We start from the raw sequence: 14,879 nt of genomic DNA, 5'->3' as shown, positions 1-14,879 counted from the left end.
TTTTTCTTTTCAGTTTTTGAGCCTAGCTTCAAACATTTTGAACTTTATCACTTCCTCTATGCTGAACTCCAGGAATAACTTCATCCGCAACTACCTGAGCGTCTCCCTTTCGGAGCAGCACATGGCTACACTGGCCAGCATCATCAAGGAAGTGGATAAGGATGGGCTTAAGGGTGAGCCAGCAGAACCCCCCTGTTAGAGAACAGGATTTAGAGGTGTATGTTTTCTTAGCTCCATGTAGAAGTCTTCAGTGCAGGAGAGCAGTGGTAGTAAAGAGCTTGGTGCCTGTCTTACAGGCACGTCGGATGAGGAGTTTGCTGCTGCTCTGTATCACTTCAACCATTCCTTGGTGACCTCAGATCTTCAGTCCCCTGCCTTGCAGGTATGTCTGTGATTGAATGTGTAAATACAAGGAAGCATTGGTGTCTGTTAATGTCTGCACTGACTCTCTGCACCTAGAGTAGTGCGTTGAGTCCATTTGGCTCTAGAATATATTCTTTGGCAAACAGAGCTTGAAGTATTTTGGATCCAACGAGTTGGATGACCTTTGCAGTCATCCAGTGCAAAACATCCTGCAGAGTATAAACTTAACGACTATAGAGTTCAAATTAATCCACTGAATTTTGAAGGTGATGAAAGCTGAAAAGGAAATGAGTCTGGATATTTTCCTTTGGAGAGTGGCCTCTATCCATGCATTTATCAAGAGACATTCCCACAGATTTGCTTTACTGTCAAGACTGATGTCAAAAGGCCTTAAAATTCTCTCAGGAGAGAATCAAGTTAATCCTTTTGCTTTCATGTGCTAACTTTGTAGCCTCTAGGTTTCTGTGCTAGGTCACAGGCTGACCCAGCTTCACACTGCAAGTAGGGGTTGTAAATCTGCTTACCAGTCACTGAATTCAATCCCTACACATTTGGTTGACTGTTTTCTACTATATTTAAAACAGTTTTTTTAAAAGCAGTTGGACTTTTCAGATATTTGCCTTTTTGCTATATTTGAAAAGAAGGCAGCAATACTGTGATCAAAGGGGTCATCTCCCACATCCTTAGGTACTGAACATAGCATAATCTTTTCCTGCTGTGATATCACAGTAAATGAGTAGAGCCCATTTGTGCCAATTTTTGTGCATTTGTGTTGAAGTTGAAAATTTGTTGTGTTTTAGTGGCAAAGTGACAGCCTGACTGCCCCTCTGTAGCTACACATATATTTGAAGTAGGAGAGAGACTGCAGTGTGAACAGGCTCTAAGAGCCCTAATGTTTCTTGTCTGTTAAAATCATGCTTTTAATTAAAGAATCCAATGGGATTTGCCCCTTTTCAGCCAGTCTCTTTTGTTCCAGAACACGTTGCTTCAGCAGCTGGGGGTTGCCCCTTTTTCTGAAGGTCCATGGCCTCTCTACATCCACCCTCAAAGTCTGTCGGTGCTCTCACGACTTCTCCTGATTTGGCAGCATAAAGCCACTGCCCAGGGAGATCCTGATGTTCCAGAATGCCTTAAAGTTTGGGAAAGGTGAGGTGGTTTTATGCTAAGCTGGAAGTCATCTCTTGCCTCTCTAACTTTCTATGAAGTGCAGGTTCCCTGAGACCAGTGTAACAAGTGTGTGTGTGTTCTCCAAGCAGTGATGCTTGAAAGGAGCAAAGGGTTGGTCTTCTGTGTTGCTGGAGTTCTTCACCTAGAGCCTAGGAAATGAAACCTAGGATCAGGATTTAAGTTGGTGGAGGCTGAATTATTTACAGCAATGCTGGTTTTAAAAAGGGAAGACAAATGTCTTGTTTCAGCTGGTTTCTGGTAGGTTCTGTTGTGATGGTGCCAAGATTTTTCCTCTCTGTGCCATTACCAGAAGGTCAAATTCTCTGATGGGGATTAGCTGACTTAGGGCTATAGGGGAGAGGAAGGAATAAGTGTGTTTCTCACTTTCTCCCTTTAAATGGTTGATATCTTGCATCAAATGTATTTGCTGCTAATTTAACTTAGGTAGATTTCACTGTTTCCATAGTCTCATTCCAATACATAAAGTGGTGAGCAGTTTGTGAAACTGCCAGTATTAGAAAGCATAAGCAGAAAAATATACTGAAAATGTTTCTCTAGCTTCTAGTTCAAGAGATTAAAGAGGGATCTAAGAAGAACAGGGAGAAAAATAAACTCCATAATCTTCCTCTCCTGTTGTCAGGTTCGTGGGCACGCTGAAGCAGAACGCCTTGCAGGGGACTCTTCCCAGTGACACAGAAGATCTGAATGTTGAACATCTCCAGCTGCTCCTGCTGATTTTCCACAATTTCTCTGAGAGGGGCCGCAGGTCTATCATGATGCTCTGTATCCAGACAATTGTGGAGCTGACAGTGAACATGGAGACCCAGCAATCCTCTGTGCCTCTCCTCGTAGCGCGTCTTCTCTTGGTGTTTGACTACCTGCTCCACCAGTACTCCAAGGCCCCCGTGTACCTGTTTGAACAGGTAAGATTTTGAGAGCATGTTCTGGGTGTGTAATGGCTCAACCAGAAGAAATCTGTAGCAGGCAACCATCTGACATGTTGTGGTCTCTTCATGGCTTTTGCAAGTCAATTGGGTGTGATGTTGTTACCAACCTTTGAGGTTACAATGTGTGATTAACTACAATGGTTGGTTCCTAGCAGCAGGTTCAGTAAATTCCTTGTGTAACTACTGTCCTAATAAATCCTGGTAAGGAGAGGATGAACACCTCACCTTATCTTTCATATTTGGGTACTTAGGCACCATTTCACAAATATCTTGTAGGCCACATCCTTGCTTTAGCTTTTTGGCACCCTTCTCCTCAGTGGGGTGCTGGTGTTTTGTGCATGGCTTCTTCAGTTGTTGGAAGCTTGACCATTCATTTAAGATGCTCAATCCAGAATAAATATCATCAAGTAGTGTCTAGGGCTTCCCTCAGAAGCTGGGAAAGATTGTGTTTTACCAACAGTGTTGTTTTTGTATTTTATGGTTCTTTTTCTGGTGGTATTTCCCCACCACCACCTCTTAATGACAAGGCTGCCATGGGTGGTATTTCCCCCCCATCACCCTTTAGTGACAAGGCTGCCATGGGTGGTTCTTTGGTTTTTGCTTTTGTTTTTTTAATTTAGGTGCAATATAATTTGCTGACTCCACCCATTGGCTGGGTGAGTGGATCCCAGGACAGTAACAGGAGAACATCTGTCCCACTTTATCATGGGTTTAAAGAAGTGGAAGAAAACTGGTCCAAACACTGCTCATCAGGTAAGAAATAAAAAGTAAGGATTTTTTTTACTCCAAGGTTTGCTTTTACAAACAAATGAGAGCCCTTCCTGTGCCCTGGCATGGAGAGTTTTCCCCACTGTAATGGTTAAAAATGTATGTAATGCAGGAAAAATTTTGTTAAACGAAATTATTGATGTCTGGGAGTATGCTACAAGTAATTTAGAGTTAATTGTGTATTTATTGTGCCAGGATCATGTGAGTGGGAAAAGTTTGGCTGCATATACCATCATTTAAAAGCATGTCTGATGTGTCATAGAGCTAGCTCAGTAGAATCTGGTACTAGTCTCAAAATGTGCAAGGTTGTGGGGATAGAGGAGAGAGGACAACACAATAGTCCCTGATTAAAACTGTTGCTTTCAGTGTTGTTTTCTGTCCTCACGTTCCAGATGCAGTTCCACAGCCCAGGTTCTACTGCATCCTGTCTCTTGAAGCCTCTGAAGATGATCTGAACCGTCTGGATAGCACGGTTGGTGATTTGTCTTTAAAGACTTTCCTGTCAGCTTGAGGGCCACGTTCATTTGACAAGTACCAGGGAATATAGACAAGGAAAGACTTGATGAAGCAGCTAGAGCAGAAGTATTTCACCCAGTGGAGATAAGAGTAGTGGCTGAGTAGGATAATACAGGATTCCTTTTTCTGCCAGATTATGTGTCAGGGAGGTCACTGTGCAAAGTCTGTGAAGATGTGTTGGGCCATTTGCAGTAATGGTTGTGATTCTACTCTGTGTGCTGTGACAGAGAAGCCCTGTCATACCCACACTGAATTTTCAGTCTGAGACAAAGACACATGGTGTCAGAGTTGCTTTCTCATCGTTTTACTCCCATGTTCTTCCTGGGTTTTACTTCCTCACTAAATATGTTGTCATCAAGGTTATGGGCTTGCTTCATGCATGCTCCCTTATAACCAGTTCATTGATACTCTGACTGACTGGGGAGAAAAATCCCCAACAGAATGAACTCTTTGGAGTTCCATGTTGCATCATTTTGCTCTGTGGGTAATCTGAATGCATAAGAGAAGAGCTTGACTCTATAGAAATGCAGAGCTGTGCAATTTGCAAAGCACTGATCCTGACTTGCCATCTCTTGCAGGTTTGTGAGGTCCTTTTCTCCAAGACTATGAAATATGATGAGCTTTACACTGCCCTGACCTCTCTGCTGGCAGCTGGGTCACAGTTTGATACACTCAGGAGGAAAGAGAACAAGAATGTCACTGCACTGGTGAGGCTGTTGCTGTAATGTTGTCTGTGTTGAGGGATAACAAGTTCTCAAACTTGGTAAAGGGAAGTATTTAACCAAAGTATCCTCGACAGTGGTTGTAGTAGGGGAACTTAAAAATCTCCTGGCTGATGGTAGAGCTCATGGTGGTGGTACCTCCCATGTCAGTTTTTAGTTCATAGCATGTTCTACAACTTGCTTTGTCCCCCTGGTAATTCTGGCTAGAATATGATGAATCAGAGAATCCTTTAGTTGGAAGAGACCTTTAAGATCATCAAGTCCAACCATCAAGCCAACACTACTAAGTCCTCTGCTAAAACAGATCAGAATCTGTCAGGGTTGGAAGGGACCACAAGGATCCCCCAGTTCCAACCCCTCTGCCATGAGCAGGGACACCTCCCATTAGATCAGGCTGCCCAGAGCCTCCTCCAGCCTGGCCTTAAAGCCCCCCAGGGATGGGGCCTCAACCACCTCCCTGGGCAACCCATGCCAGGGTCTCACCACTCTCCTGGGGAAGAACTTCTTCCTCATGGCCAGTCTGAAGCAGAAAAAAAAAATTGTATAAACTTTCCTTTTTCTTTTCCAACTCCTTTTTGTTGCATAATTTGTTGTATAATACACCAAAAACTGAGCCCAGTGTGTGTCCATCTGGTGTGGCCCATCTCCAGGAGTCGAGGCTGTGCTGAGGGGATTCCACCAGCTGTAGCGACTGAAACTGGAATCTCTCTTTGCTCACTTGTCCCTCTGTGCTCTTCCTCAGGAAGCCTGTGCCCTTCAGTACTACTTCCTGATCCTGTGGCGGATACTGGGGATTTTGCCTCCTTCCAAAACCTACATGAACCAGCTGGCTACCAACACACCAGAGATGAGTGAGTGTGACATCCTGCACACCCTGCGCTGGTCCTCGCGCCTGCGCGTCGCCTCCTACGTCACCTGGATCAAGGTACAGCCTCACCTCTGCAGGGCTCTCCCTTGGCACTGTTGCTGGCAAGGATATCAGTCTCCTGCTCTTCCCTGCTGGCTGCATGTGGGATTTGTTGTGTGGGCACAGTGGTGAGAGCTGGGAACTTGTGTCTGTGTTTTCTCAACTGTTCGAGCCTGGTAATTGACAGAGTGGTTAATTATAAATGATAAAATTGCTTTTGAAATGTGACAGGTCTTTTTTTTTGGCATCTGTAGGATCACCTTACCAAGCAGGGTATGAAGGCTGACCATGCTGCTTCTCTCATTGAACTGGCCTCCAGCAAGTGCAGCTCAGTGAAGTACGATGTGGAAATAGCAGAGGAATACTTTGCTCGGCAGGTGAGGTGCTGTGAATGCAATAATTGGTATGGAGCCTCTGGTCTTGTGGAATGATTTGCATTTTTTTTACTCTTTTTACCATTGACTGTTCCACCCCTTTGTATTTTAAGATCTCTTCTTTCTGTGGTGTTGACTGCACAACCATTCTCCAGCTGCACGAAGTTCCCAGTTTACAATCCATTTACACCCTTGATGCTGCCATTTCCAAGATTCAGGTTTCTCTAGATGAGCACTTTTCCAAACTAGCTGCAGAAACTGATCCACACAAGTCTTCAGAGATAACCAAGAACCTCCTCCCTGCCACGCTACAGCTCATTGACACGTATGCCACGTTTACCAGGTACAGTCCCACGAGTGGGAATACAATTTTCTCCTGCATCTAAAGGTTTTCTTTGCATTTCTTTGTCCTTTTCTTAGCAGAGATGCCTTTATTTTTTTACAGTCCAGTATAATTATGTCCTCTAGTGTGTCCATTGTTCTAAAAGAAGTAGCTTCTCAAGCCATCTGTGTGAAGTTGTTGTTTCTAAGCAGTCTCCTTGTCTGATCTTTCAAGGCTTTCTTGCAAGCTTGCAAAACCAGCTTTTCCTCCAAAGATGAATGCTCTAGGATAGTTCCAAAGAAGGTTATTTCTCTGAGATAACACTGAGACTGTCAGACCATCAAGAAAGAGAGGGGGTTTAATTCTTACATTAAGAGCTTGAAGACTTCTAAACTCTCTTTAGAACCTATGTAGAAGAAAGCCAAAGTAAATCAGCTTTTTCTTTTGAGTGGGTGCTTTTCCTGGTAAGTAGCTTAAAGGAGATAAAAGCCCAGAAATTCCCTTAGTGGTATAACACGAGGTATGGGGCAGGACTTGAGAAATTTGCTTTCTTGTCTGTCACTGTGTTGCCACACTTAGTTCTGACATGCAGAGCTGTTCCCTGAAATAAACCATTTCCATCCTGAATGCAGATCTTACTTGCTACGAAGCCTCTCTGAAGAGGGCTCCCCTGAGAACAGACCCTCTGAGGAGAAGCTCCGAGGTTATGCTGCTGTCCTGGCCATCGGCTCCAGCCGCTGCAAGTCTAACACTCTAGGTGAGGCCACTGGATAGTTCCAGTTTCCTTCTTTATGTACTTTAAGCTTTCTCCACTGCTGCCAACAGTTTCCAAGCTGTGTGCTGCATTCTCAAGCACTTTGTTCAAACGAGTGTGTCATCCTGGCAGCAGCAGCCTGGGAAGTCTTTTCCTTTTAGTACCCTAACAACGGAAAAAGTTGGGCAAACCTTGAAAAGGTGACAGTCTTGTGGGATTATCTGGATTGTTGAAATGCTTTTATAACTGTGCTGGTGCTCTGGTGGCATGCCATAGTGAGGGGAATTCTGAAATGTTGAAGACCACTGTGAATAATACTTTTGCCATGTTTTCTGTTGTTTTGATGAAGTGAAAGAAGCTGGAAACCCAGGGAGAGTTTTGACTTGTAGAAGAGCATGTACAGCTCAGCTTAGCTGGAAACCCAGGGAGAGTTTTGACTTGTAGAAGAGCATGTACAGCTCAGCTTAGCTACAGTTGTATCTAAAATAATAATCTAGTTTTAAAATGTGCTGTAGAAGCATTCTGGTTTTCAGTAGGACCCATGAAATTACTCCATGATGTGATTCTGTATCAACTGCAGGTCCAACACTGGTTCAGAACTTACCATCAGCTGTACAGACCTTGTGTGAATCATGGAACAACATTCATACAAACGAGTTTCCAAACATTGGCTCGTGGGTGAGTCCAGCCTTGTGTGTGTGTGATCTGGTGTGGCCTTAACTCCACACACTGCTGGTGGGCAGCATGTCTTCCTCTTGAAGATAACTGGTTCTGATTTTCCATCCTTGCTCCTCAGCGCAATGCCTTTGCCAACGACACCATCCCTGCTGAGAGCTACATCAGTGCTGTCCAGGCTGCCCACCTTGGCACTCTCTGCAGCCAAAGTCTACCTCTTGCAGCTTCCCTAAAACACACCCTTCTCTCCCTGGTCAGGCTCACTGGGGATCTCATTGTGTAAGTGATGGGGTTTATGTGACGTTCTCGCTGTGCAGATCTCTCTGCTGTTGTGTTTTGAGCTAAGCCTCTAACAGAGTTATGGTCAGGTTACAGTTCTAAATGATTCTGCCATTCTGACATTGCCTTGATCTGGTGTCTCCAACAGTCAGATTCTCTGAGAGAAACCTTTTTGTCAAAGAGAGTCTTGAAGAAACTGGGATATAAACTGAGACAATATGGATCTAATTAATTCATGTGTGTTGTGTTATCATTCACCCGTGTGATGTTTTCAGAGCAAAAGGAAAATGTGAAAAGAAAGGGTGTTTTTTTAGTTTTCTTTCCCAAGCACTTACTCTAAGATGCTCTGAGACAAAAGAATAGTTGTTGACACTGCAGATGAGTCCAAAAGCCATACTGCACAGCAGCATGACTGTCTAGGAAAATGTTATAACTATCTGCAAAAGTAAAGTGTAGGGTTTTCCAAACAAGGACTGTTTTTCTGGGGAAAAATGGCTGGGCCAGCATATTTATCCCAGCTTTCTATAAAGGTTTTTATCACTGGCTTCTATCCAGACTTGTGCTTTACAGGTGTGACTTCTGATTTATCCCATATGATATGTCATGCAGAGAATTAACTTCTTTGCTTTTCTTTTCCAGCTGGTCAGATGACTTGAACCCACCACAGGTGATTCATTCCCTATTGCCCCTCCTTTTGGAGACCAGCACAGAGAGTGTGGCAGAAATCAGCAGCAACTCCCTAGAAAGGATCTTGGGCCCTGCAGAATCTGATGAATTCCTGGCACGTGTTTATGAGAAGTTGATCATGGGCTGCTATAACATACTGGCCCATCACTCTGACCCAAACAGGTAACACCCTGTGTGGCTTGTGTTCTGCTCCAACAAAGCTGTATACAAAGAATTACTACAGTGTGTTGAAACATCAGGGTCAGTTCTTGAACAGAAAGGCAAAAAATCAGCTTGTTTTTATCTGTTGAAGCCTTCTGTACTTGTAGACTGAAAATAGGAGATACTTTATTCATGTTACTGGAATTTTCAGCACTCCCATTCAGGATTTTAACCACCTCTTGTGACTCTGGATGGAGCATGTATAATATCTGCATAGTTTATGTAAGCAAATAGAAAATGATGTAAATAAGGAGCACAAAATCCAAGCTGAAGATGCTGACCTTACTTGCTCTGCATTCCTTTCTCTGTTTTTGCTCTTTGTAAGGGTGGCTAATCCCTGCTTTATCACAGCAAAGTGGCCAGGTTTGTGCTTCCCACCCCTTGCTCTCTGTGTAGAGGGAGTAAGCTTGATGTGCAGGTGTTGATTCTACCCACCTGAAACATAAAACTATTAGGCACAATGATGTTGCATCTTTTTAACACTGATCCTCTCTGGATGGAAGGGATTCAGAGGGAGATGTACTGTGCCTGCTAGCAGAGAATGTAAATGTAATTGGATTTTACTTGCAGGGTGCATTGTTGGAGTGGGATGAGCACAGGAGAGAATGAGGAGGAGGAAAACTAAAAGAGACTTAGAGTGGGAAAAGAGCAGCCATTTAGAGGGATTTGTAACGTGAGGTGTCTGAAAGGTCTGGATCATTCTAGGTTTCTGATTGTCTAACTTGCCTGCAGCATCATGTGCTGCTTTTTTCTGAGCACTCAGTGGATTTGTTGGTGTTTCTGTATGTCTGTTCACCAATTATTTGCCTCCTGCCTTTTGGAAGGAGAGCTGCTTTCAGCTAGTGGGAAGTTTATTAGAATTGTATCAGCAAAATTGATCACTTCTTGGCTCCCAGAACTGTTGAAATTGCTCTTATATATTCCTATTTAATGTGCATCTTTTGATCCTCAGTGGCCTGGATGAGTCCATTTTGGAGGAATGTTTGCAGCATCTGGAGAAACAGCTGGAGAGCAGCCAGGCCCGAAAAGCCATGGAGGAATTCTTTTCAGAAAGGTGAAGCCACCCTGAGTGTTGTAGCCTTAAGAAATTTATTTCTCTTCCTTTTTTCTCTTGACTTGTCACTGTCAACACCTGAATGTTGCTGTGAAGGAAAATACCAAATTGTGTAGCTGTAGGATACCCTTCAAACAGTGCAGGAAAGTGTGGAAAGACTTTGTGTGTGGGAGAGGACTTAAGTCTTTGTCATTCCAAATAAAATATTCAGCAAGTCCTCACTGTGATCATCAGTGGGGAGTCTTGCAAGAAGATTTTGTCAGAGGTGTTACAAAATCCCAAGTTCTCTCAGTGTGTCCTCAGGGCAGCAGGTTGGTAATTTTCAGGTGGAGGTGGGGTCTTGGCCTGATTTAGAATTATGAAGACAAATTGTGGTGGAAACAGCATAACACAACAAGGATGTTCTGAAGAGGCAGAAGGATGGACTGGAGTTTGTGTTACAAAGCTGACTATTGTCTCCTTTTCTCTTGACTTGCTCAACAGTTCAGAATTAAAACAGTCTGGTGGCTGTTAACATGGAAGGGAAAAATAGTCAAGAAAATCTTGAGTTTTTTGCTTGGAAACCAGTCGAGGCCCTTTTGTGACTTGGTACATGGAGAATGCAGATGTGCTGCTGAGGAGCTGGTGGGATTTACAACCTTTAGTCTGGGCCAAGAGTTTGATGTTTGAAAGCAATTTCTGGGGCTTGGCTGCTGGGCAACATTACTACAAACTATTGCCAAGCTGAAGTGTGAGGGCAGACAGGAGTGTAAGAGAAAAAAAGAATGGGTTGTCCTTTACAAAGCTGATTTAATTTCCCCCCTCCTTCTAGTGGAGAACTGGTGCAGATCATGATGGCAACAGCCAATGAGAACCTCTCGGCAAAGTTCTGTAACAGAGTGCTGAAATTCTTCACCAAGCTCTTCCAGCTCAGTAAGTGGTGGTTGACTTTCTTCTGTCCTGGCTTTGCCTGCTCCATACTGTTCTTGTATTGGGCTGTGATGGGAGAGTGTGTGAAGGAAAAGCTGTAAGAGGAAGAGGAGTGACAGCTTCACACTTCTGATGGAAAGCATCTTCAGTCCTGCTCACTGTTGCTTGTGTCACTCACTGGACATTTTCTCCCCCAGCTGAGAAGAGCCCCAACCCCAGCCTGCTGCGACTTTGTGGCTCTTTGGCTCAGCTGGCTTGTGTGGAGCCTGTACGTCTCCAGGCCTGGTTAACCAGGATGACCATGTCCCCACCCAAAGATTCAGACCAGCTGGATGTCGTGCAAGAGAACAGGCAGCTGCTGCAGCTCTTGACAACTTACATTGTTAGGGAGAACAGGTGAGGTACAGCCTTGGTCATTCTGGTTGTGTGCTGTGCATTTTTTTTGTGTTCCCTGGGAGAACAGGTGAGGTACAGCCTTGGTCATTCTGGTTGTGTGCTGTGCATTTTTTTTGTGTTCCCTGGGAGAACAGGTGAGGTACAGCCTTGGTCATTCTGGTTGTGTGCTGTGCATTTTTTTGTGTTCCCTGGGAGAACAGGTGAGGTACAGCCTTGGTCATTCTAGTTGTGCATTTTTTGTGTTCCCTGGATGTGCAAATTACTTGTCAGTGGTTGATGGCTTCTTGTTGTCAACTTTCAAATGTAGTGGTGGGGACGTGGTTGCTTGTCCTGAAGTCATTGCTGTGTCCATGCCCTGGCTCTGTGGGGCTCAGCTGTGTTTCACTGGGTTAGGTGACATGTCTGAGACTTCTTTCTTCTTGATTAGCCAAGTTGGAGAAGGCGTGTGCACTGTTCTGCTGAGTACTCTGATACCAATGGCTACAGAAATGTTGGCCAATGGTGATGGCACAGGATTTCCTGAGCTGATGGTCGTGATGGCAACTTTGGCTAGTGCAGGACAAGGTGCAGGACACCTCCAGCTTCATGGTGCTGCTGTTGACTGGCTGGGCAGATGGTAAGAGCAAACTCTGCTGCTGTTTGTCCATTTGCATCACTTAGACTGATGTTTTAAATTTTTTTTCCCCTGGTAATTTGGGGAGGGAAGTTCATGTTTACTGATCCATGCTTAGTTTTTAGTTTGTTTGTTTTTTTGAATATAGTGTGTGAGAGAGGCTGATCTGTGTCCCCCTGTTAATAACAACCACGTGCTTTCTTTGTCTTTTCCACTCTCTATGGTTTAATTACTGCCTTTATACATTCCCTGTTGTTAATCTAAAGCAAACTGGCTGCTTGAAGCTATTGGTGAGAGCTGTGTTTATCCTTCCAAAGACCTGTTAGCTGTAGTGATCTTCTCCACTGCTTTGTGTTACAGCAAGAAATACCTGTCTCAAAAGAATGTGGTAGAAAAGATGAATGCAAACGTCATGCAAGGGAAGGTAAGACACCTGACTGCTGCTTGACTTGCAGGAATAAGCCTGAGGTGTGAGCTTTTATCAGCTGTCCTGTTTCAGCTCTGTCGTGGGAGTTTTAGAGGAGTTTGGTCAGGGGGACTGTTCTATTTTCTTGTCTTATAGCAGCTATTATGGGATCTAAGTATAGCCTCTCATTTTCCTTCATCTCTGCTTTACAGCATGTGACAATCCTGGAGTGTACTTGCCACATTGTCTCATACCTGGCTGATGTCACTAATGCACTGAGCCAGAGCAGTGGCCAAGGACCAAGTCACCTTTCTGTGGATGGAGAGGAACGGGCCATCGAGGTGGATTCAGACTGGGTGGAGGAGCTGGCAGTGGAGGAGGAGGACTCTCAGGCTGAAGATTCGGTAGGCAGCAGCCACAGTGAAGGTGGCAAATGAGATAATCAGAATTACACAGGTTTTAAATCAAGATTTTGTTGTTTATTCCTAATGGGAAGAACCCTGGCTGTCAGTATCCGTTATTCATGCATGGATATGTTGACTTTGTGATGGCAACAAAAGTTAAATGTGGTTTGTTTTTTTAATTTAGGAAAAAAAAAAGGAAGAAATGGAGAAAGATGGATTTGTTCCTACTGTTTTTTTAATCAAGTACTGCATTTTATATCAAGAAATTCAGATTAGGTTTTTAAGTGCTGTTGGGGTGTGCAAATGCATTATTGCATTTTATCTGTTAGTAATGCTTTCTTTAAAACTTGTCATCCTAATATTTTTGTTAGCATTTCCTCTTGATTCATTCTTTTGAGTTGCTATAAAATGTTGCCATCTCCTCTTTCCATGTGATTTGATACCAGCTGCCTTTGGCTAAGTGATGCTAAAACTTGGTATTCTTAAAATGTGCATTTAGCTCCTGAAAAATATATGTATTTTTATCTGCACTTAGAACACCTTCCTAAAACAGCTTTTTTTCTTGACAGGATGAAGATTCTCTTTGTAACAAACTCTGTACCTTCACCATCACACAGAAAGAATTCATGAATCAACATTGGTAAGAATCTCAAGCTTGTGTTTGGATTTTCAGCCTGATATTCCAGGCCATTGAGAGGGGAACAAATGCAGCCTGTGGGCCTTCCTGAGGTGCTGTGTTCTATAGCTCATCTGGCTTATCTTGTGCAGGTATCACTGTCACACTTGCAAGATGGTTGATGGTGTTGGTGTTTGCACTGTCTGTGCTAAAGTTTGTCACAAGGATCATGAGATTTCTTATGCCAAATATGGATCATTCTTCTGTGACTGTGGAGCCAAGGAAGATGGCAGTTGCCTGGTAAAGTGTCTTCATGTCAACATCCAAGCTGTGATTTCTTTAGTTTTTAAAGTTTTTTTGCAGAGGTTTCTGTTCTGCCATAAGTTTTGTCATAAGAGTGCACAAGAGTCCTTGAAGGACTTGAAGGCTTTGGCTTCATGATGAACCCTCTTTATTTACAGCTTGCCTGGGGTTTTATTTTTTTGCATCAAATAAATGCGTTGGCAGCTCTGTTCTAGTGACTGCTGGGATTCCACCTACCTTTGCAGAATTCAGAAGTTAATTTAAGCTACACAGCAGTCTCACATCACCTTTTCTCATGTTTTCCACTAACAGCAAACAAAGTAATTGGATCTTAAATATTAAAGTTTTTCTAATGCTTGGGTGGAGAGTGGCCTGCACTATATACTGCAGAAAATAAATAACTGGGGTGTTGTTCCTTTAAAATTGAGATCTAAGAGAACTGCACTCTTATTATTTCTTTAAAATAACATTAGTCTTGCTGCTATTACAGTCTGTAATTAATTTTGTCAGTGATGAAATTGAGTCTGGTTTGGGCTTTCAGCATTCCCCTGTCGTTCCCAGGCTTTGGTGAAGAGAACTCCCAGCAGTGGTATGAGCTCTACCATGAAAGAATCTGCCTTCCAGAGTGAGCCCAGAGTGCCTGAGAGCGTCATTCGCCACGCAAGCACCTCTCCTGCAGAGAAAGCCAAGGTCACCATCAGTGAGGGGAAGGGCCCTGATGAAGAGAAACCCAAGAAGAGCAGCCTGTGTAGAAACGTTGAGGGCTGTCGAGAGGAGTTGCAGTCCCAGGTATAATCATCAGCTGGCTTCTAAAAGAAGATGGTTTGTGGTGAGGAGCTTAGGTAGACTCTGTTGGTTATCAGCCAAATTCCTTGATTTTTATGCTTTTCTGTATGAGAAGAGGGATCTTAAAAGTGTTGTCAGGTTTTCAGAAGCAGTTGACAAGCAGTGAAGAATCCCAGCAGGAGCATCTTGTGCCTCACTGGCTTTACCTTTTTCTTGTAGGCCAACTTCTCCTTTGCACCTTTGGTGCTGGAGATGCTGAATTTCCTGATGGATGCCATCCAGATAAACTTCCAGCAGGCTTCAGCCATGGGGAGCAGCAGTCGTGCTCAGCAAGCTCTCAACGAGCTCCACACTCTGGACAAGTCAGTGGAGATGACAGATCAGTTGATGGTACGATACTAAGGGCGTGATTATGGGGTAGGTGGGATCACTTTGAAACAGCACAACTTCAACCCCACGCTTTTGTGTGCTTGTACTGATGACTCAGGTCCCAACTCTTGGCTCTCAAGAGGGAGCTTTCGAGAACGTCCGGATGAACTACAGCGGGGACCAGGGCCAGACCATCCGGCAGCTGATCAGCGCCCACGTCCTGCGGCGCGTGGCCATGTGTGTGCTCTCCTCCCCACACGGCCGGCGCCAGCACCTGGCTGTCAGCCACGAGAAGGGCAAGGTGGGTTATGCAATCGTGGAATCCTTTAGGTTGGAAGAGA

The 14,879-nt window shown here is 44.0% G+C and overlaps 1 protein-coding gene across 1 annotated transcript; it reads left to right on the top strand.

Moving 5' to 3' along the window:
* Window positions 1–72: 72 nt before the first annotated feature.
* Window positions 73–14,839, top strand: LOC103772707 (E3 ubiquitin-protein ligase UBR4-like; the record flags this gene model as incomplete). The annotated part of the gene is made up of 25 exons (XM_008940048.1): window positions 73–173; window positions 297–382; window positions 1,340–1,509; window positions 2,171–2,453; window positions 3,098–3,230; window positions 3,638–3,717; window positions 4,340–4,468; window positions 5,226–5,408; window positions 5,645–5,767; window positions 5,878–6,107; window positions 6,719–6,843; window positions 7,421–7,518; window positions 7,637–7,794; window positions 8,434–8,643; window positions 9,635–9,736; window positions 10,548–10,648; window positions 10,843–11,041; window positions 11,469–11,657; window positions 12,015–12,078; window positions 12,273–12,464; window positions 13,034–13,104; window positions 13,233–13,380; window positions 13,945–14,172; window positions 14,389–14,559; window positions 14,657–14,839. Coding segments are annotated over 25 exons (3,757 nt in total), but the record flags the coding sequence as incomplete, so codon positions are not given.
* Between the last annotated feature and the right edge of the window lie 40 nt (window positions 14,840–14,879).

Source organism: Merops nubicus, unplaced genomic scaffold (genome assembly GCF_000691845.1).
Source record: "Merops nubicus isolate BGI_N331 unplaced genomic scaffold, ASM69184v1 scaffold15115, whole genome shotgun sequence".
NCBI classification, from domain to species: Eukaryota; Metazoa; Chordata; class Aves; order Coraciiformes; family Meropidae; genus Merops; species Merops nubicus.
Note: the sequence above shows the minus strand (reverse complement) of the source record. Positions and strands in the feature narration are given on the sequence as shown.